Source organism: Eptatretus burgeri, chromosome 2 (assembly GCF_056783735.1).
Source record: "Eptatretus burgeri isolate ZD-2024b chromosome 2, Ebu_testis_v1, whole genome shotgun sequence".
NCBI lineage: Eukaryota > Metazoa > Chordata > Myxini > Myxiniformes > Myxinidae > Eptatretus > Eptatretus burgeri.
In genome coordinates, this window is record NC_140962.1 from 58,298,629 (window position 1) to 58,320,487 (window position 21,859).

The 21,859-nt window shown below is 43.4% G+C and overlaps 1 protein-coding gene and 1 long non-coding RNA gene across 15 annotated transcripts in view; one reads left to right on the top strand and one right to left on the bottom strand.

Annotated features, from left to right (window-relative positions):
* The window catches only part of ARID4B (AT-rich interaction domain 4B), a 234,781-nt gene that overhangs the window by 67,142 nt on the left and 145,780 nt on the right, over positions 1–21,859 (bottom strand). For all 13 annotated transcript variants that reach the window (XM_085869446.1, XM_085869443.1, XM_085869444.1 and 10 more), the window contains 5 exons: positions 13,405–13,480; positions 13,215–13,309; positions 8,744–8,841; positions 5,244–5,678; positions 4,813–5,079 (listed from right to left, as the gene is read on the bottom strand). In XM_085869446.1, the coding sequence (XP_085725572.1) occupies positions 4,813–5,079; positions 5,244–5,678; positions 8,744–8,841; positions 13,215–13,309; positions 13,405–13,480 (971 nt within the window). The remainder of the gene's footprint in view (positions 1–4,812; positions 5,080–5,243; positions 5,679–8,743; positions 8,842–13,214; positions 13,310–13,404; positions 13,481–21,859) is intronic.
* The window catches only part of LOC147032117 (uncharacterized), a 50,367-nt gene that overhangs the window by 19,096 nt on the left and 9,412 nt on the right, over positions 1–21,859 (top strand). The gene's annotated exons all lie outside the window — the stretch shown is intronic.

A 21,859-nucleotide genomic window follows, 5' to 3' on the forward strand; every position in this document is an offset into this window, starting at 1 on the left:
TCGTTCCACCTTCGATCTCTCCTCGATCCAAACGTAATTGACCAAAGTGAAAAGGATCCAAAATAAATGGAATCACTGGCATATCTGTCTTTGTGGATTTCTAATAATATAATATGTTTATTTATTTACAGAAAACGATTCCACGATCCACACCCCACCTTTAATTATTTATTTATTTACAGAAAAACAATTCCACGACCCACACACCACCTCCAATTATTTATTTACCGAAAACGATTCCACGACCCACACACCACCTTCAATTATTTATTTATTTACCAAAAACGATTCCACGACCCACACACCACCTCCAATTATTTATTTACCGAAAACAATTCCACGATCCACACCCCTCCTTTAATTATTTATTTATTTACAGAAAAACAATTCCACGATCCACACCCCACCTTTAATTATTTATTTATTTACAGAGAAACAATTCCACAACCCACACACCACCTCCAATTATAATTATTTATTGACCGAAAACGATTCCACGACCCACACACCACCTTCAATTATTTATTTATTTACCGAAAACGATTCCACGACCCACACACCACCATTAATTATTTATTTATTTAGTGAAAACGATTCCATGACCCACACACCACCTTCAATTATTTATTCATTGAGTGAAAACGATTCCACGATGCACACACCACCTTTAATTAAATACTTATTTACCGAAAACAATTCCACGACCCACACACCACCTCCAATTATGTATTTATTTACCGAAAACGATTCCACGCCCCACACACCACCTTCAATTATTTATTTATTTCGCGAAAACGATTCCACAACCCACACACCACCTCCAATTATGTATTTATTAACCAAAAACGATTCCACGCCCCACACACCTCCTTAAATTATTTATTTATTTACCGTAAACGATTCCACGACCCACACACCACCTCCAATTATTTATTATTTAAAGTGGGAGTGGCGTAGGAAAGTGGGTGTGGCTTACGAAAAATATTGTGTGGCTCAGGAGGTGTGGTCAAACAAGAGCATTGAGAGAAGTTTATCGTGTTTTCCGTCTGTGTGTGTGTGTGTGTATGTGTGTGTGTGTGTGTGTGTGTGTGTGTGTGTGTGTGTGTGTGTGTGTGTGTGTGTGTGTGTGTGTGTGTGCGCGCGCGCGCGCAACGCAAGGCTCCACAGCACAAACCAGCAAACGGATTATTTTTCAAATGGTACTCCTTCAAAAATAGGGTGTCGATTTACCGTCATTTTTTTATGAGTGCCAGTTGACAAAATACGCAATAGGAAACATCTTGCCAGGCAGAGGAACAATGGTATGTGAACCAATACGTCTTGGCAATGAATCTTCATCGGTGGATCGGTCAGAATGAAAAGCATCGTATCCAGTGCTTCGATCCTCGCGAATCCCTTGTCGCCGACCAGCTTGTAACTTATGAAATCTAAAGATTTCGTAAGTATATTGATGCCTTCTGTTTGTTACTTAAGAAAACTAAAGATTTCGTAAGTATATTGATGACTTCCGTTTGTTTGTTTGTTTGTTTGTTTGTAGGCACGATAACTCGAGAACGGAAGAAGCTACCAATGTCAAATTACACCACGTGATTCAGGAGGGTGATGGCAAGTGCTGATTAGATTTTGGTCAAAATCGGTCAAAGGTCAAGGTCACAGTGAGGTCAAATATTCGACTTTTGATGGTTTGGTACAGATAACTCGAGAATGGAAGAAGCTACCAATGGCAAATTACACCACCTGATTCAGGAGGGTGATGGCTAATGCTGATTCGATTTTGGTCAAAATCGGTCAAAGGTCAAGGTCACAGTGAGGTCAAACATAATTCCGGAAATTCATGTGGAGAAATGGAGTATTTTTACTTCGCTCGACGTTACGAGTTCGTTTTAACTTCGATTTTAATTTTGTCTTCGGTTTTTGGGATCGCTGAGGACACTTAAAACTCGGTTGTCGAAATTCTGGTAAAAATCGGATGTTTTGGAGACGTTTTAAGATTGCATAAAAAATATTTCACTCGACGCGTCACGGGTCGTCCCATGATGCAGTGCGCTCGAGCAGACTTGTCGTTGAGTTACGTTAGGGTATAATTGCGTGGAGAAATGGAGATTTTTGCTTCGGTCGACGTTACGATTTTTGATGGTTTGATACAGAATCATCGTAGAAACTTCTGGTTTACGTCGCTACCTTCTCGAGAGACAGCTTTTATGAGACGAGGTCAGAGGTCAAGTTGACGATTTCGTAAGTACCAGTCTATGACTGCTTGTTTGTTTGTTTGTTTGTTTGTTTATAGGCACGATAACTCGAACGGAAGAAGCTACCAATGTCAAATTACACCACGTGATTCAGGAGGGTGATGGCTAGTGCTGATTAGATTTTGGTCAAAATCGGTCAAAGGTCAAGGTCACAGTGAGGTCAAACATAATTCCATAAATTCATGTGGAGAAATGGAGTATTTTTGCTTTGCTTGACGTTACGAGTTCGTTTTAACTTCAATTTTAATTTTGTCTTCGGTTTTTGCGATCGCTTAGGACGCTTAAAACTCGGTTGTCGAAATTCTGGTAAAAATCAGATGTTTTGGAGACGTTTTTAGATTGTATAAAAAATATTTCACTCGACGCGTCACGGGTCGTCCCATGATGCAGTGCGCTCGAGCAGACGCGTCGTTGAGTTACGTTAAGGTATAATATAATTGCGTGGAGAAATGGTGATTTTTGCTTCGGTCGACGTTACGATTTTTGATGGTTAGATACAGAATCATCGTAGAAACTTCTGGTTTGCGTTGCTACCTTCTCCCGAGACAGCTTTTATTCGACGAGGCAGAGGTCAAGTTGACGATTTCATAAGTACCAGTCTATGACTGCTTGTTTGTTTGTTTGTTTGTTTGTAGGCACGATAACTCGAGAACGGAAGAAGCTACCAATGAAAAATTACACCACGTGATTCAGGAGGGGGATGGCCAGTGCTGATTAGATTTTGGTCAAAATCGGTCAAAGGTCAAGGTCACGGTGATGTCAAATATTCGATTTTTGATGGTTTGGTACAGATAACTCGAGAACGGAAGAAGCGACCAATGTCAAATTATACCACGTGATTCAGGAGGGTGGTCGCTAGCGCTGATTACATTTTGGTCAAAAATCGGTCAAAGGTCAACATCACAGTGAGGTCAAACATCCAAAAAATGATAACTCAAGAACAGAAGAAGCTTCCAATGTCAAATTACACCACGTGATTCAGGAGGGTGGTGGCTAGCGCTGATTAGATTGTGGTCAAAATCGGTCAAAGGTCAAGGTCACAGTGAGGTCAAACATCCAAAACATTCGATTTTTGATGGTTTGGTTCAGAATCATCGTAGAAACTTCTGGTTTGTGTCGCTACCTTCTCAAGAGACAGCTTTTATTAGACAAGGTCAGAGGTCAAGTTGACGATTTCGTAAGTACCAGTCTCTGACTGATTGTTTGTTTGTTTCTTTGTAGGCACGATAACTCGAGAACGGAAGAAGCTACCGATGTCAAATTACACCACGTGATTCAGGAGGGTGCTGGCTAGTGCTGATTAGATTTTGGTCAAAATCGGTCAAAGGTCAAGGACACAGTGAGGTCAAACATCCAAAACATTCGATTTTTGATGGTTTGGTTCAGAATCATCGTAGAAACTTCTGGTTTGCGTCGCTACCTTCTCTCGAGGCAGCTTTTATTCGACAAGGTCAGAGGTCAAGTTGACGATTTCGTAAGTACCAGTCTATGACTGCTTGTTTGTCTGTTTGTGTGCAGGATATCTCAAAACGTTGTGGCCGAATCCAGATGAAATTTTGTGGAGATGCTGGGTGTGTGACAAAGAAGAAGTGATTAGATTTTGCTGAAGATCCGGATCCGGATCTGATCATTTTTTAAGTGATTCTTCACCATTGAGAGATAGGGACAAAAATGATATATAGCACGATATCTCAAAAAGTTGTGGATGGATTCGGATGAAACTTGGTGGACAGGTTGCGTGTGTCATAAGGACGAATTGATTAGATTTTGGTGACGATCTGAATCCGGATTTGGATACGATAATTATTTCATTTCTAAAGTGATTCTTCACCATTGAGAGATGGGGCGAAAAATGATATCGTAGTGTATTGTGTGATATTTCAAAAATGTATTGATTGGGCCTGATATGTTCTCGAGGATCAGGCATTACGTGGCAGAGGTATGCACTCTACAGAGTAGCCTTCTAGTTATATAATATGATGTGTGATGGGAGTTGTAACTATGTGATAATACATTAAATCCTCTCACGAGTAAAGTTTGAATAGTGATGTTGCATTGATGGGTTGACTGACTGCCTGGAGGCAACTGAGGTTGTGGAAACACTGATGTAGGTGATCTACTGATGTGGATCCATCGCTTGGAGAGGTTCTGGGCTGAAAGGTTCGAAACCTCGAGGAAGACCGGTTCCATGCTGATGATTCGTGTGATCGGGAAACCATTCAATTGCTAACAGGTTAAGATTCTTACTTTAGGTAAGGGAATTATGTTTTGAGGTTTACAATTTTAATAAAGCTGAATATATGATGTTGTGAAATTAACATCATTTACAGCAATCCTTTAAATTATATTATAATTTATGAATAGCTCTGATACTGTGCAAGTACAATTAATGGTGTGTGTGTGTGTGTGTGTGTGTGTGTGTGTGTGTGTGTGTGTGTGTGTGTGTGTGTGTGTGTGTGTGTGTGTGTGTGTGTGTGTGTGTGTGTGTGTGTGTGTGTGTGTGTGTGTGTGCGCGTTGTTAGGAACAGAAAATGTAAAAACAAGACATGTGTGTGTGAAATACCTGCTGTTCCAGCCAAGGTAATGCACCAGGTAGTGGTTGTCACCTTCTTCATGCTGTCGACGGCGGATACGAGCCTCATACGTACGTAATGACTTTCCTCGGCCATATTTGACATGTACGTGGGTTCCTAAAATCAAATCTTCTGACTCTTCTTTGTTAAAAGTTCTGTCGAAGACATCCTCTTCATTATCTTTTTTTTCTTCACATTCTTCTTCGTCTTCCTCCCCCATTTTCTCTTGTTTGGCATCATCGGCATTTTCAATTACCCTGTGGAGATACCATTAGTTTGAGAAAAATGATTAAAGTAGTACGATTCCTCTGAGAATTTTGTTTTGTTTGACACTTTTCATAACAAATGATACACACATACCCATTGGCTTTTATGTCAATATTACTCGTAGATGCAACAATGATTATGTTGGACAACTTACCTTCCTGCCTTGTTCTCCTCTCTGCCTTCACACTGCTTATCCGAATCACACTCGGGTGATGCCAAGTACCGCAAACTTCGCTCTACTTGCGGTCCCTCAATGTTTAACACTTTGTTTACCTGATCAACAGAGCTATCTCCAGATTCCTTGCTTAAGATAATTGGCTCCAGCCTAACTCCCGAGGTGACCCGCATTGTTGGTTCTTCCTCCACAATTCCTTCATTTTGAGTCTTCGATTTTGACACGTCATCTTCTATATCTGAAGTGCTCTCCGCTCTCTCCTCATCTTCAGCTTGTTGCAAATGCTTGTTGTATCCAACCTCTGTAGTCTCTCCTAAACTGTCAGCCACAGCTTCCTGGCATTTCAGGGGCTTACAAGCTTCACCAAAACTAATTCCAGCACATTGGCAGTAAAGTTCAAAAGCATACAAGTACCTGTGGTGGGAAGGGTGGAGGGGTATTGGGGGTAAGGAGGAAAGGATGGGGAAATTAACAACATGGTGGCATCTATCTGGAATACCACCTCATGAAATATGCATCATTCAGGAAACATGAGAAAGTAGAGTGACTCGATTGTGCACAAACGAACGTGTCTGCCATTTCAAAATAATTTGTGATTTGATATATCGAGCTGAGCCAATTAGTTAAGCACTTTTTGGTTTCCATACTATTTTGGCCTTTCCGATAGTACTTGCATATGGATGTTAAAAATCCCAGTGCCATTTGAAAAGACAGTGAGTCTCTGTTGTTAAAATAAAGAGATTCTGCAGATTAGTTGTTACAATGAAAAATAATTGTGCCGTGGCTGCAAATCTGCAGATCCTGATAGAATCAGGAGCTGATCAAAACTTGTAATATGTATTTGCAGAGAGGATAAGAGGGTGGGTGCTGCCTGTCCAATTCAAAGATGAAAGATGTTAAAAAAAAAAAAAAACAGAAAAAAAAGAACGGTTTTCCAGAGAACCAGAACGATAATTGATGAAGATTAGGAACAGGACTGGGCCAAAGACACCACCTTGGGCCACTCCAGCCTGGGCAAGAAGAAGAGATAGGAGGAACCATCCCATTGAGAGCTATGCACTGACGACGAGAGTGGAGGCAAGCCATGAGAGCAGGTGGCCTCAGCTGTATAGGCCGAGACTTTAGAGAACAAGAGTTTGGAAATTGTTAATAAAGGATGGTTTTTCTATTTACCAACCCTGTGCCATGAGTTGTGTTTCCTTCATATTTGATTATACGGCCTGTTTACTCCAACTGTTTGGAATGCAGTAAATAATGTAACTTGGGGTTTGCTTGGTATCTTTTTGGGCATGTTATCTGAGTGTGACGTGTGGTGGCAACACCTGAGCAAGCACAAATACCCACTTGCATACCAAATTTGATTTGAAAGCTCATAATTTCAGAACAAAACATGTTTCGTTATTGTTAACTTAAAGATAAATCCATCCATCCATTGGGACCATACTCTGTGCAGAGCGTTGGTGCTGCCTTAGCAGTCTCCTTGGCTATTGGGCACAATCCTGGATGGGTCACCACTCCCACACAGTATACCAGCAAGCTGGCACTCATTTTGCCGACCTCGGAAGGATGACAGGCAGAGTCAACCCCACCTGGTATTAATTCAACAGCCAAGTGGGATTTGAACTTACGATCCGAGGATCCAAAGCCCGCCACCCTAACCATTAAGCCAACACCAGGCATCGAGATAAATGCAATAAGAAAAAAGATTTTTCGATGTTAATATGACCTCATAGTTATTGTCATTAACTCGAAATCTTTTACAGAAACCAGGATGACACCTTGTCAATTGATAGCCATTTTGATGGTAGAAGACAAATGCATGAAAAGCCAACCTTCTTCACTCGATCGGCATTGCATTGATAGTTATTTGTGAAGAACCCATCCTTACCGATGGGTTAATTCCCCAAAAATTGGCATATATATTAAAATGACTTGTAACACCCCTTTCCACCGAGTGTGGCGCGATGCCGTACATATTTACATAGAGAAAATTGGGAACATTCCCCTACCCTGAACCCCCAGGACTATTCATTTTTAGATCCTCGTGGAGGATCTCATAGTCTTACTCACGTTGTTCTTCATCTTCTTGTGGACTTTTTTGTTTCACAGCCTACAGTTTTCATCGAAACTCCCTGAAACTTGGCATATATATGTAAAAATACCCTGCGCAGACAGTAACGATCTCCGAATTTGAAAATTCCTCCTAGAAAAAAAGTTATGACGTCAAAATATCTCCGCTAATGGAAATCGCCTAAAAAAATATCTCCGAAACTAGGCAAGCTTTTTGAATTCTGTTTGCGGGAATCGAACAGGGCATTAGAAGAGATGAATTTCAGCACATATGATACATCACTATGACGTCATATCAATTTTTATGACGTCATTCCTATTTTTTTTGATATTTTTTGTTTCCCAACCCAGAGTTTTCATCGGATCTTCGTGAAACTTGCCATGTATATGCAGAAAGCCATGCGCAGGCAGTAATCATCTCCGATTTTGGAAATTCTTCCTAGAAAAAAAGTTGACGTCATAATATCGCCGCTAATGGAAATCGCCTATACCATTATCTCCGAAACTAGGCAAGCTGTTTGAATTTTGTTTGCGGGAATCAAGCCGGGCATTAGCACAGATAATTTATCGCAAACCTGATAAATCACAATGACGCCATATTCGTTTTTATGATGTCATCATTAAGAGTACGAGGATCTTAGCTCATTTTAGCTTGTTTTACCATCTAAAAGCTTCACATGCACACCCTGAGGACACCAACAGTTTTCAACTCATTCCGTCCAGCAGTTTAGGAGTGCATATAGGTCAAACAAACACTTCTCTAATTGTCGATAATATGATATCCCACCTACTCTCATCCAATTTTTTGTGTCCAACTTTCTTTCATTTTGTGTAAGATTCAATATGTTTGTGCAAGATTTCTTTCACAAAATATTACAAGGATTTGATTACCAGTGGCAAGTGACCACACACACACACACACACACACACACACACACACACACACACACACACACACACACACACACACACACACACACACACACACACACACACACACACACACACCTCCGTAAATACTGTCAACTCGATTCACATGTGAGCAAGGTTTTGTGCACAGAATATACAGTATGTGTAGAGGTATGCAGGTGAGGATCTATAATAGCCATAAGTAAATGCTAACAGACAGGAAAGCCAGCTGAGCATCCCCTTTCAAGGATGGTGAACTAACTGAGGCATCACCCTGCCTGCAAATCACCAGGATAAAAGGTTCTAGTTAGGCTTGGAACGGTGTGCATTGAACAAATAAATTTGTAAGTGGTTTCATCAATGCTAGTCTTGAATAAAGCTCTTCCAGCCATATCCTCATCAGCAAGATAAACAGGTCATTTCAAAACACAAGCAATATTCTTCATTTCTTAAAAGCGTGCAATACACTGTGAGGAATAATATCACCCACGACCTTTTACCTCTTATAGGTACTCTTAATGTTGTAAGATGCAGCAGAATTCAACACAGGGATGCCCAATTCTTTGTACACCTGTTTCCACATTGGTCCTCCTTTTACCTGCTCAGAAACGCAAGGTAAGTTTCAGAACATTTTCCTGCTTTTCAAACTGACAAAATAAGGCAAAATGTATCAAGAAAACAGCCTCCCTGACTTAGTACTGGCAATGAAGCAAAGATGGTAAGCAATCATGAACATCATGCAATGGTATAACAACACCAAACACTTCGATGACAGCTTATTAATAACTTTTTTAGGTACTGTACACAAAAGGGTTATGCAAGAACAATGCTTGTAAAGTAAGAAAAGTGTTGTTTCACTGAAACAAAAGCTTAAATAAAAGTCGCTTGCTCAAATCAACGAGTTTCCAAATTAGAATCATTAACTGCACACAAAATGCGCTCAGGATACACATTTTTAAAAGATTTGTTTACAATACGATTGAGTAATGCTAAGCCTAACATTTAAAAAGTCAAACAGTATTTGGCTTACGACTGTATGTTATAGGTTCGGAGACTGGATAGTGATGAGATCATGGCGGTGGGTCCACCTACTATTTATCTGGTCACTCTGATGGTTACCATGCCCAAGGAGTTGTTGTTGCTGTGTCCACGAAGCTGAATCCAATGATAATTGAGGTAACACCGGTCAACGAGCGTATTATGAGAATAAGGATTCGTCACTCCTTGGGTGTCATTTCCCTGGTCTCTGTATATGCTCCGACTGAGGCGAGTGATCTCACCATGAAGGACGCATTCAATGCCACGCTTGAGTCTGTGGTTGATCAGTGCCCCAGACCAGATACACTTCTAATCTTGGGGGATTTCAATGCATCGACTGGAACTGATAGGGATGGTTATGAGATGAGTGTTGGTCCCCTTGGGTCTGGAACTGTGAACCAGAATAGCACTAAGTTCCTTGACTTTGCAAGAAGTCATGGACTTAGAGTGGCTGGTTCATGCATGGTTTCTTCGGCCACAGATTCATCACTGGATTTGGTATTCCAACACTGGTGGTAGGGCAAAGGAGATTGACCATGATGGTCGCTGGAGAATGATCCAGAACTGCAGGGTCGACTGGAGTGCTCAGTTCCTCAATACCGACCACAGGCTTGTGGTAGCAACTCTGAAGTTGCAGCTTAAATCCGGGAGAATGGTACCATCCCAGCCTAAGCTGGATGTTGACAAGCTCAATGATGAAAGGGTAGCTGAGGAGTTTGCAAACAGGCTGAGTTGGGATTTGGGGGGGGGTCTGGGTGCTTTGGGGATTCCTGAAGAGTTGTGGAGTGCCTTCAAGACCACCATCTGTGATGTTGCCAGTGGATGTCTTGGAACTCAATGTAAGGCAAAGAAGAATTTTGTCTCTCAAGGGACACTGGATACCATTGACCAGAGTCGCAGGGCCAGTCGTAATGGCAGAGCTGAGCTGTTCAGGGAGTTCAGGCAAAAATATGTACGTACGCTGAGGATGCACAAGGAGGCTTCTTTGCGAGGAATCTGTGAGGGGGTGGAGCATCACCTGTGGTCAAGTGATTCTCGTCCTGCTTACAGGGGAATTCACACATTGCGTTCCTCCAAGCCTGTCCCTTGGTGTACTGCATTCAGAGTGGAGTGTGGTGGACTCTTGACAGAGAAATCTGAAGTGAAAGCCTGCTGGGCCTACTACTTTGAGTTGCTGTACCAGGATGATCCACCAGCTGTTCAGTTGGATGTCAGTGGTGTTGCTTTCCCTGTTGCCGACCCTCCAATCAACTGTGATACACCTTAGTTTGTAGAAACACAGGCTGTAGTGAGCCAATTGAAATGTGGTGAACCTGCTGAGATCTGTGCCATCCATACTGAACTTCTCAAGGCTGGTGGAAGTGATGGATTAATGTCGTTGCATGCAGTTCTGTGCTCTGCCTTAAACACAGGCATCATCCCAACTGACTGGAAGAGGAGTCTTGTTGTCTATCTCTGGAAAGGGAAGGGTGATCGCCAGGACTGCAACAATTTATGAGGGGTGACGCTGCTCTCAGTGCCAGGCAAGGTCTTTGCTCAGATAATTCTTGATATGGTTCGCCATCATCTGCTTGAGCACCAGTGCCAGAGCAGTCATGCTATATACCAAATAAGTCAACGATTGACCGTATCCTTGCCCTTCGGGTCCTCACAGAATGCAGACGAGAGCTTTTGAGGGCTGCTTGCAGCCTATGTTGATCTCTGCAAAGCATTTGATTCAGTGAATCGGGATGCCTTCTGAAGGATTCTTGGTCTTTGTGGGGTGCCACCAAAACTGATCACTAATGTCTGAACTATACTCTGGTACTGAGAGTGCTGTGAGATGTGGTGATACCATCTCCTACTCATTTTCAGTTGTTATTGGAGTTCGCCAGGGGTGTGTACAGGCCACCACACTTTTCAGTGCTTGTACTGACTGGTTTCTGGGGAAGATGTCAGAGAGATCAAGCTGCGGTGCATCGTTTGGGAATGTCAAGATCTCTGACCTTGACTTGGCAGATGATGCAGTCATCTTTGCAGAGACTCCGGATATCCTTTTGGGGGCCCTTGAGGTGCTGAATGAGGAGTCGGAGCCACTGGAATGACTGGTTTCTTGGGTTAAAACGAAGATCCAGATTTTCAATGACATCTTGGATGCTGTGATCTTGTCTATACTCGTTTGTGGTGAGCGTGTTGAGTTCACGAGAGATTCAATTACCTTGGCAGTGATATTCATGTCTCTGCTGGCTGAGAGTCAGAGGTCAGTAGGCATCTGGGTCAGGCCTGGGGAGTCATGGATTCACAAGAACATGGGGTGTGGTGCTGTCGGTAACTGTGCAGGACGATGAAGGTCCGAGTCTTCAGGTCCTTGGTGCTTCCAGTCTTGCTCTACGTATATAAGACTTGGATTCTGACCAGGGATTTGAGATGGCAACTTAATTCCTTTGGTACCAGGTCTCTTCAGAGAATCCTTTGCTATCGCTGGTCGGACCTTGTGTCCAACGAGCGGTTGCTGAGAGAGACTCAAATGAGATTTGCTGCCTGCACAGTCCGTGAGCATCTGCTGCGGCTGTATGGACATGTGGCTCATTTTCCTGACGCTGATCCTGCTCACCAGATTCTCTCAGCGACGGAGCCTCGTGAGTGGAGGAGGCCAATGAGCCGACCACATGCCTCATGCTTGCAGCAGGTTGATCAGCATCTCAATGAGATGGGAATGGGCCAGGCATATGCCTGGGGGATGGCCAGACGGAGGCCACTGGAGTACCGGCGGAAAGTGGACGCAGCGACGCCCTGCTCCAGCGCGTTTTGAGCTTTTGAGCTTCTTTTTTTATCAATCTCTTTTGGTAAAAGCTTTTTTTTATCAACATATTATCAATAGAGCTTTTGTCATCAGATCTTCAACAAACCTTTATTCTGAGATATAGACAACACAAATTAAGAAAATGTACAATTTATTTTTAACTTTGGTTTTCGTCAAGTTTAGTTTGAGTAGAAATAAAAGCAGATGCGGACGGGCTTTACATTTTCAGATGCTTTCTCATTTTTGTTGTGATGGTTTATAGTGCAATGTTCCTTTTTATGCTTTGCTTTAAGCACACAACACCACCATGCTTCAAATAATAGTACCGTAGTGAGATGTACACTTCATACATTGTTACCTTGTTGTTGCCTTTCTGGATTTACTTCACCTTTGCTGCACATACGATATAGTGCAATATTGTTATTCTTATGGAGTAGTAATTTTCCAAATATTCACGTTGGCCTGTTGATGATGCCATGTCGGTGTGAGATTTGCTTACTCGAGGTTCAATGGTTGTGACAAATTGCTTGTCCACTTCTCATCGATTCCCTCTTATATGTTTTGTGCACGTTTTCCACAAAGTCTTTGGCACTCTATTCGACATTCCCTTTCATGTATGGATGTATGTAGGGAAGTGCACAGATATATACAAGTTAAATAATCGGGTGGAGTGCTGTTTTTGGCTAATAAAAGTGAATTCAATCTGCAGAACAAATGTAGTCGCCATAATGGGAGTCCATGCACCATATCAGTTTGTGCTATTTTACGAAAACGTTGCATGACTACAACAACAAGCATGCAACCAAAATGGAAAAAAAAAAACAATGACTGTGGTTTAAAATAAAAGCAATCATTTCTCGACTGAACACGTTAACCAGCACACCTTGAGGAGACTTACCGGTAATTTCCCTTTCTGATTGCAGGAAAAACAAAATTTTTTGCAAAATTTTGTGAACAGCAATGGAGGCTACAAAGTTCAACTTTCAAAAGCCTGATGATGATGATGATGATTTTTCTTTTTGTCCTGTCTTAATGAAATAATTTTGTCCTTCAACTATTAATTGCAACTACTGATGTGTGGAAATGGGGGTTACTGGCTCATTGTCGGAAATAACAACACTCACGTAATGTAGTCCTTCACCAAAACATACCTGCTCACAGCCACCACAGCGCTGCACTATCTGGTATAGTTTGAAAAGGTCCAGATTCCGATAGCACAACACAGGCGTCTTAATGATGGGTGTTCCTGTAACAAAGCGTTACGCAGGAGGTTAAATAAAGTGATGGTGGGACAGAGTTACATTGTATGTACAAAACGCCATTCTCAGGTGAACATCTTACCACGGTGCTCCATAAACTGAAAGAGCTGGAGCAGGAAATCGTTGTTGCTTTCATCATGCAAAAAATCTCCAGCCTCCTGTCAACGTAGCAGGACACATCAATATCGACAGATTGTGGACCAAAGTAAAGCAGTACTTGTGAAGCCACTCAAATAATGTGAGAGAACATCGTTCTGACAGTAGCATGAACACAAGTGTACACACTTTTGTGTTCCCCAATGACCCATTTATTAACAGCCTTCCATGAAACAGTCATCACGCCGTGCATGTAACACAATTTGGGGTTAAGCAACTGGTTCACTCTGTCTGTCTAACAGAAGTCAGTTTATGATTGAGGAAATACTCAATTTCAATTGAATTTTATATTTTGAACACTGTAAACCATGAAGCTGAAGCACAAACCTGGATTAATCAGTATTTTGCCTCTGAATTTGGCAAATTATATGGAATCTTGTACTGAGTGCGCACGCATACAACAAGATAAAGCAATTGCTTCAGTTTGCGGTGTCTCTCAGGGTTCTGTCCTGTCTCCTACACTCCACCTTTTTTTAATCAATGATCTTTCTTCTACAAATAACCAAATGCATTTGTACACGAATCACTCAACATTGCATTCCTCTACATTTTTCACATCTACTCAATCTTCTCTTGCTCGATCTACATGTCGTTTCATCACAACTACCTCTATAAATTCAGATTTGGACAGGATTTCTCATTGGGAAAAATGAAACCAAATTTGCTTTAAAAACTCAGTTTCTTGCTATTTATTTTTCTAAAACTCCTCTCAACTTTCCCCTCTCCTTTGAAGGCTCTAAAATATTACCACTCAATAGAGTAAACATAATTGGTATTATTGCAACATCAAATCTATCTTGGAAACCCCACATATAATAGAGTGAGAACTGGTAAGAGTTTAATCATAAACTTGTGCCCGAAAGATTTTATGCTCTTAATCGTGTTACATCACTTCGACATCCGACAAAACCCATTTCTTGAGTTGCGTTTTTCCAGCATTTGGAAGTAGCAGACCCTTTAAACGCTTTTTCAGAAATATTTGTGTCCGAGGCTGATTCTTATTTCATGACATCTACATTGGATACTGAATACAAAACACACACGTAAGAAAGGAAAATCATTGGCATTTGCAGATAAGGAGGACCCTTATAAGGTCCATGAAGGGTCTTAATCAGAAATTTGCACCCGAAAAAATATTTTTGTTGCAAACTGCTCTATTCTAATGGTATGAAACAAAAATTGAACACAAGGAAATTTCTGATCGAGCACTTTCAGATAAGAAGCCTTTGGCTCGAATGGGTCAGAAAGGGTCTTGGAAAAAAATTAATCAACATGCGGAACCCGAACAAATTTCTTCCACTTCAAATACATCAGAACGATACATGTGAATAATTATGCAGTGCATAAGAAGTTGAATGTTGGTAATTTGCATATAAGAAGAAGGTTTTAATCAGAAATTTGCACCTGAGAATTTTTTTGTTGCAAACTGCTCTATCTTGCAGCGGCGAAAGATGGTGCACTCAATGAAGCCCCTCACCGAGCTGGATGCAAGCACATCAGACTCTACTAGCATCTTTGGACCACCTGAGTCGGCCACGAGCTTTCCAACTGCGCCGTTTTCAGGTGAACAGCGAGATGTGAATAAACAGAGGAGACTCAAGAAAACCTAGTTCATGGAATATTCTGAATAGAGTGAAGACCGTCATATTCTGATTGGTCAGTGGCTTGAATCATCAAAGCTCTTTGAGCCACATCAAGATCGTATGTTACAATCCCATATTGTTGACCGCATTCTTCTGCACATCTCTTTGTGGATAGCAACGTTTCTACCACCAGGTCGTTGTTTGTTGGTGATCGTCTCCATTCAGGGAGTACAAAACAACCTGCTTGGGTAGGTGATCAAAATGGAATCTTGCATTGCAGCTGACCCACATTGGGATATTCTCTATATCGAGTGCATGGGCAGCCAGGAGGATTAGATCCAAGTTTCTTGCCCTTCCAGACAAGTCGGACAAATCTCTGAACGTAATGTGAGGTAAGAAAATTTGTCCATTCTGAGTTTATTTCGGTATGGAATGAGAGGCGTATTCTCAACCACTAGTCATCACCTGCCCATTTTGCGACAACTTAGATTGACTAGCGGAGGTGAAGGCTCTTCTGTCACAAGATTTCCTGGCATATGTTCATCAGCCGATTTGTCTTCTTCCTGGTAGAGTATTCCTATCGTATCATGCAGGGTCTCCTTTCCAGACAGAGTTTGATTCAGTTTGTCATGCTTATAAAAAGCGTTGGCTCCAAGTTTACGGCACGGTGTGCCGTAAACCTCGATTCTGTAAACATGTGTGCATTCGTCAATTGTCAATGTGCCAATTGTCTGTCGGTGATAGCATAGGCAAATTCTGTTTCAGTTTCCTCAACTGTATGGTAGTTGATGCAATGTCTCAATCTATTCAGCATCGTCAACACTTTACGGCTACCAGTGAGTGAGCAGGATTAAAAACAAAACCAGTCAAAGGGCGGAGGAGCTCCTTGTGAGCCAAAGGCCATCCATATCTAGTGCCCAACTGTGTCTGCGGACATCCTCCTGCAGTTGGGTTACTTTTTTATGAGGAGGTTGGTGGCAGGATTTGCACTCCGACCACTGTAAAACCCTTCATTCCTCAAAACACACAAACGCAAAAAAAATCTGAAAACCCACTCCGTGGGAGTACCTCCTGTGCAGCTTCCCTTCGCAGGGCAGCTCACCGGATGACGGAATTGGGGCAAAGCCTTCGGGACCCCCAATCTTTGATGAAAGGAGGGAAACCACGGGGTAACCTCCCTGGGTCAGACTGCGGGAGAGTGTGTCGGAGTGGTGCTGAGGTGTCATCCACCAGACGGCGGTCTCCTTGGGTTAACCTGAGGCGGTCCCTTTGGGTGGGTGCCTGGAATGTCCTATCCCTAAGAGAGGATGATCACCTGTCTCTGTTATCATCCGAGCTCAAGCGTTTGGACATCGGTATTGCAGCACTCTCTGAGGTTCGGAGACCGGATTGCAGCGAGATAATGGTGGGTGGTTACACCTACTATCGGTCTAGTCGCTCTGATGGTTACCATACTCAAGGAGTTGCTGTTGCTGTGTCCAATAAGCTGACCCCAATGATAATTGAGGTAACACTGGTCAACAAGCGTATTATGAGACTAAGCATTCGTCATTCCTTAGGTGTCATTTCCCTGGTCTCTGTCTATGCTCTGACTGAGGCGAGTGACCTCACCGTGAAGGACATATTCTACGCCACGCTTGAGTCTGTGGTTGATCAGTGCCCCAGACCAGATACACTTCTAATCTTGGGGGATTTCAATGCATCGACTGGAACTGATAGGGATGGTTATGAGATGTGTGTTGGTCCCCTTGGGTCTGGAACTGTGAATCAGAATAGCACTAAGTTCCTTGACTTTGCAAGAAGTCATGGACACTAGGGTGGCCGATTAATGGTTTCAGCGCCCACAAGCTCATCGCTGGACTTGGTATTCCAACACTGGCAGTGTGGCAAAGGAGATTGACCATGTCCTCGTTGACGATCGCTGGAGGATGATCCAGAACTGCAGGGTCTACCAGAGTGCTCAGTTTCTCAATACTGACCACCGGCTTGTTGTAGCAAATCCAAAGCTGCACCTTAAATCCTGGAGAATGGTACCATCCCAGCCTAGGCTGGATGTTGGCAAGCTCAAGGATGGGAGAGTAGCTGAGGAGTTTGCGAACAGGCTAAGTGGACATTTGGGGTGTCTGGGTGCTTTGGGGGCTCCTGAAGAGTTATGGATTACCTTCAAGACCACCGTCCTTGATGTTGCCGGTGGATGTCTTGGAACTCACCGCAGGGCAAAGAAGAATTTTGTCTCTCAAGGGACACTGGATACCATTGACCAGAGTCGCAGGGCCAGGCTGAATGGCAGAGCTGAGCTGTTCAGGGAGCTGAGGCGTAAAACTGTACGTGCACTAAGGGTGGACAAGGAGGCCTATGTGCGAGGAATCTGTGAGGGGGTAGAGCATCACCTGTGGACAGGTGATTCTCGTCCCGCTTCCAGGGGAATTCGCGCATTGCGTTCATCCAAACCCATCCCTTGGAGCACTGCAGTTAGAACAGAGAGTGGTAGGCTCTTAACAGAGGAGTCTGAACTGAAGGCCCGCTGGGCTGGTTACTTTGAGCGGTTGTACCAAGCAGATCCACCAGCTGTCGAGTTGGACGTCAATGGTGTTCCAATCCCTGTTGTTGACCCTCCAATCAATTGTGGTCCACCTTCGCTTGTAGAGACACGGGCTGCGGTGAACCGGTTGAAACAGGGTAAAGCTGCAGGAATCTGTGGCATCCATGCTGAACTTCTCAAGGCTGGTGGAAATGTGCACTCGTGTCGTTGCATGCAGATTTGTGCTCTGCCTGGAACACAGGCATCATCCCAACTGATTGGAAGAAGGGCCTTGTTGTCCCTCTCTGGAAAGGGAAGGGTGATCGCCAAGACTGCAACAACTACTGAGGGGTGACGCTGCTCTCAGTGCCGGGCAAGGTCTTTGCTCGGATAATTCTTGATAGGGTTCGCCACCACTGCTTGAGCAGCAGCGTCCAGAGCAGTCAGGCTTTACACCAAAGAGGTCAACGATTGACCGTATCCTTGCTCTTCGTGTCCTCACCGAACGCAGACGAGAGTTTCGGCAGGGACTGCTTGCAGCCTATGTTGATCTCTGTAAAACCTTCGATTCAGTGAATCGGGATGCCCTCTGGAGGATTCTTGGTCTTCGTGGGGTGCCACCAAAACTGATTGATCTGATGTCTGAACTCTATTCTGGTACTGAGAGTGCTGTGAAATGTGGTGGTACCATCTCTGACTTATTTCCAGTTGTCACTGGAGTTCATCAGGGGTGTGTACTAGCCCCCACACTTTTCAGCACTTGTATGGACTGGATTTTAGGGAGGATGTCGGAAAGATCAAGCTGCGGTGCATCGTTTGAGAATGTTAAGATCTCGGACCTTGATTTCGCAGATGATGCAGTCATCTCTGCGGAGACTTTAGATATCCTTTTTGGGGCCCTCGAGGTGCTGAATGAGGAGTCGGAGCCACTGCGATTACGGGTTTCTTGGGTCAAAACTAAGATCCAGGCTTTCAATGACATCTTGGATGCTGCTGTCCTGTCTGTGTCTGTTTGTGGTGAGGATGTTGAGGTCGTGGAGAGATTCACTTACCTTGGCAGTGATATTCATGTCTCTGCTGGCTGTGAGTCAGAGGTCAATAGACGTCTGGGTTGGGCCTGGGGAGTCATGGATTCACTGGATCATGGGGTGTGGCGCTGCCGGTACCTGTGCGGGAAGACGAAAGTCCGAGTCTTCAGGTCCTTGGTGCTTCCAGTCTTGCTCTCTGGATGCGAGACTTGGACTCTGACCAAGGACCTGAGACGGAGACTTAATTCCTTTGGTACCAGGTCCCTTCGGAGAATCCTTGGCTATCGCTGGTCATATTTTGTGTCCAACGAGCGGTTGCTGAGAGAGACTCGGATGAGATTTGTTACCTGCATGGTCCGTGAGTGTCAGTTGTGGCTGTATAGACATGTGGCTCGTTTTCCTGACGGTGATCCTGCTCACCAGATTCTCTCAGCGAGGGAGTCTCGTGAGTGGAGGAGGCCAATGGGCCGACCACGTTCCTCGTGGTTGCAGCAGGTTGACCAGCATCCCAAGGAGATGGGGATGGGCCTGGCATCTGCTTGGGGGAAGGCCAGACGAAGGCCCCTGAAGTACCGGCGGAAAGTGGACGCAGCGGCACGCTGTTCTGGCACATGCTCCCATACCTGACCTGAGTGAGTGACTTCATTGCCATTCCTATCAAAATCTGTTTCAATGGTTTGACACCTCCATGTGACATGACAAAAAAAGAGCATCTTCACTGGCAGCAGCAGCACATTGCTTCACAGATCCTGAATGGGACCTCATATTAGCACAAAACATAGAGTACTCAAAAGAATATCTGAACAAGTTGTGGTAGGTTACCCTTCACCTTTTATCAGTAATTTTATTGCCAATGGATCACTCAGTTGTTCTTTCTCCACATCTTTCAGAATTTTTTGGAGATGAAGAGCTAAACTCATTGCCTTCCCATTGGGGAACTTTTGAAACCATACACCACTTTGATTGAATCATAATCCATTGTTGCACTGTCGATATAGTAACCCTCTGTTTTTGCTTTACAAGGTGAGCTTCAAGTGAGATGTGAAACATTTTGTCAATAGGTGACCAAATTATTGGTTGCTTTCTGCCAATGGCTTTACTTCAAGGTCCTCACAAATTGTAACATATCGATTGTAAATCGATCGGAGGTGCTCTTGTCGAGCACTAACACGTACATATTTTTCAACGTATTGGCATATTTCTTCAAAGGCAACGATCAAATTATTCTTGTCAGAAGATTCTTCAGGTATTGCAACAAGTTTCTTTGAAAGTCATTCAGCCGCTTTGTTCTTCTCAGAGCGACAACTATGATGAATATTGGCTTCCTGTGCTATCAAATATACCCCCGTGGTTTTCACGAGTACGTTGGCTAACTTTAATGTGTTCACAATCTCCCGTATTCTTTGTTCAGCTTGTTTTGTTTCAATTTTTCCCGGGAACTCTGGTTCCATCAGGTCGCTGCTTAGCGTACTTCTCACAAAATATGCATTCATTCAGAAAGATCCCCACATTTGATTGACTTGTAGACAGTGATGTAAGGCTACTGAGGAGTGGATGGAGTAGATTTCTGAATGGGAATAGCATTAAAATTCTTATAGCACTAACAATGGTAGCCTTGATGTGCCAATGGGTACTCTGGTAAAGCTGCAATGATGATGCGATATTTCGACGTATCAAAGTTTTTGAAAGACTTTCTCGATTCGGAAGCACCAAGTATATTAAAACCACTTGTCGTCTGTGAACGGTTTTAGATTTTTGATTTTGGATGCACACATGTGAATGATGCATTCTGTTGTTTTGACAATAGTTGTAGGTGGTGCCTCCTTAGCGGGTGGTTCCAATATGGGTGATTAGCAAGTGGTTGTGTTGCCAGTGGTTCAGTTGTGTGTGGTTAGATGGTGGGTGAGTCCAATGTAGTTGGAAGATTGGGCATCCCCGAACCCAGCATGTCTGAAAACATGTACGGTGCATGTTAATGGAGTACATATAAGGCAATGGTTGACTTCAAACCCCACTCAAATCCATTACATAAAATGTCAATAATTAGAACCACATTAAAATTGGTACTTTGGATCGGATGTATTTGGACTTGAAACAATTGTGTGTTCAGGAAACACAGGTGTACCTTACACCATGTGAGAGAGAGAGAGAGAGAGAGAGAGAGAGAGAGAGAGAGAGAGAGAGAGAGAGAGAGAGAGAGAGAGAGAGAGAGAGAGAGAGAGAGAGAGAGAGAGAGAGGAGAAGGAGAGAGAGAGAGGAGAAGGAGAGAGAGAGAGGAGAAGGAGAGAGAGAGAGAGGAGAAGGAGAGAGAGAGAGGAGAAGGAGAGAGAGAGAGGAGAAGGAGAGAGAGAGAGGAGAAGGAGAGAGAGAGGAGAAGGAGAGAGAGAGAGGAGAAGGAGAGAGAGAGAGGAGAAGGAGAGAGAGAGAGGAGAAGGAGAGAGAGAGAGGAGAAGGAGAGAGAGAGAGGAGAAGGAGAGAGAGAGAGGAGAAGGAGAGAGAGAGAGGAGAAGGAGAGAGAGAGAGAGGAGAAGGAGAGAGAGAGAGGAGAAGGAGAGAGAGAGAGAGAGAAAGAGAGAGAAAGAGAGAGAAGAGAGAGAGAGAGAGAGAAGAGAGAGAAGAGAGAGAAGAGAGAGAAGAGAGAGAAGAGAGAGAGAGAGAGAGAAGAGAGAGAAGAGAGAGAAGAGAGAGAAGAGAGAGAAGAGAGAGAAGAGAGAGAAGAGAGAGAAGAGAGAGAAGAGAGAGAAGAGAGAGAAGAGAGAGAGAGAGAGAGAGAGAGAGAGAAGAGAGAGAAGAGAGAGAGAGAGAGAGAGAGAGAGAGAGAAGAGAGAGAAGAGAGAGAAGAGAGAGAAGAGAGAGAAGAGAGAGAGAGAGAGAGAGAGAGAGAGAGAGAGAGAGAGAGAGAGAGAGAGAGAGAGAGAGAGAGAGAGAGAGAGAGAGAGAGAGAGAGAGAGAGAGAGAGAGAGAGAGAGAGAGAGAGAGAGAAAGAGAAAATGACCTTATATCTCCAACTTATGATTGGGGTCAGGTCTATTGAAGTGTTACTGTTGTTCAATTGATGAAACGCTGACTTTTTTTTTAAAGTTTTTTAGTAACTTAAACAATTTTCAAAAAAAACAAAAAACATCATAACTCCATGTTACTTCTCCTCTTATCCATCACTTCCATGTTTGGCCGTATGTTCTAATGGAATGGTAAATGGACTCTTCGAGCCAAAAGGGCCTTCTTATCAGAAAGTGCCAGATCAGAATG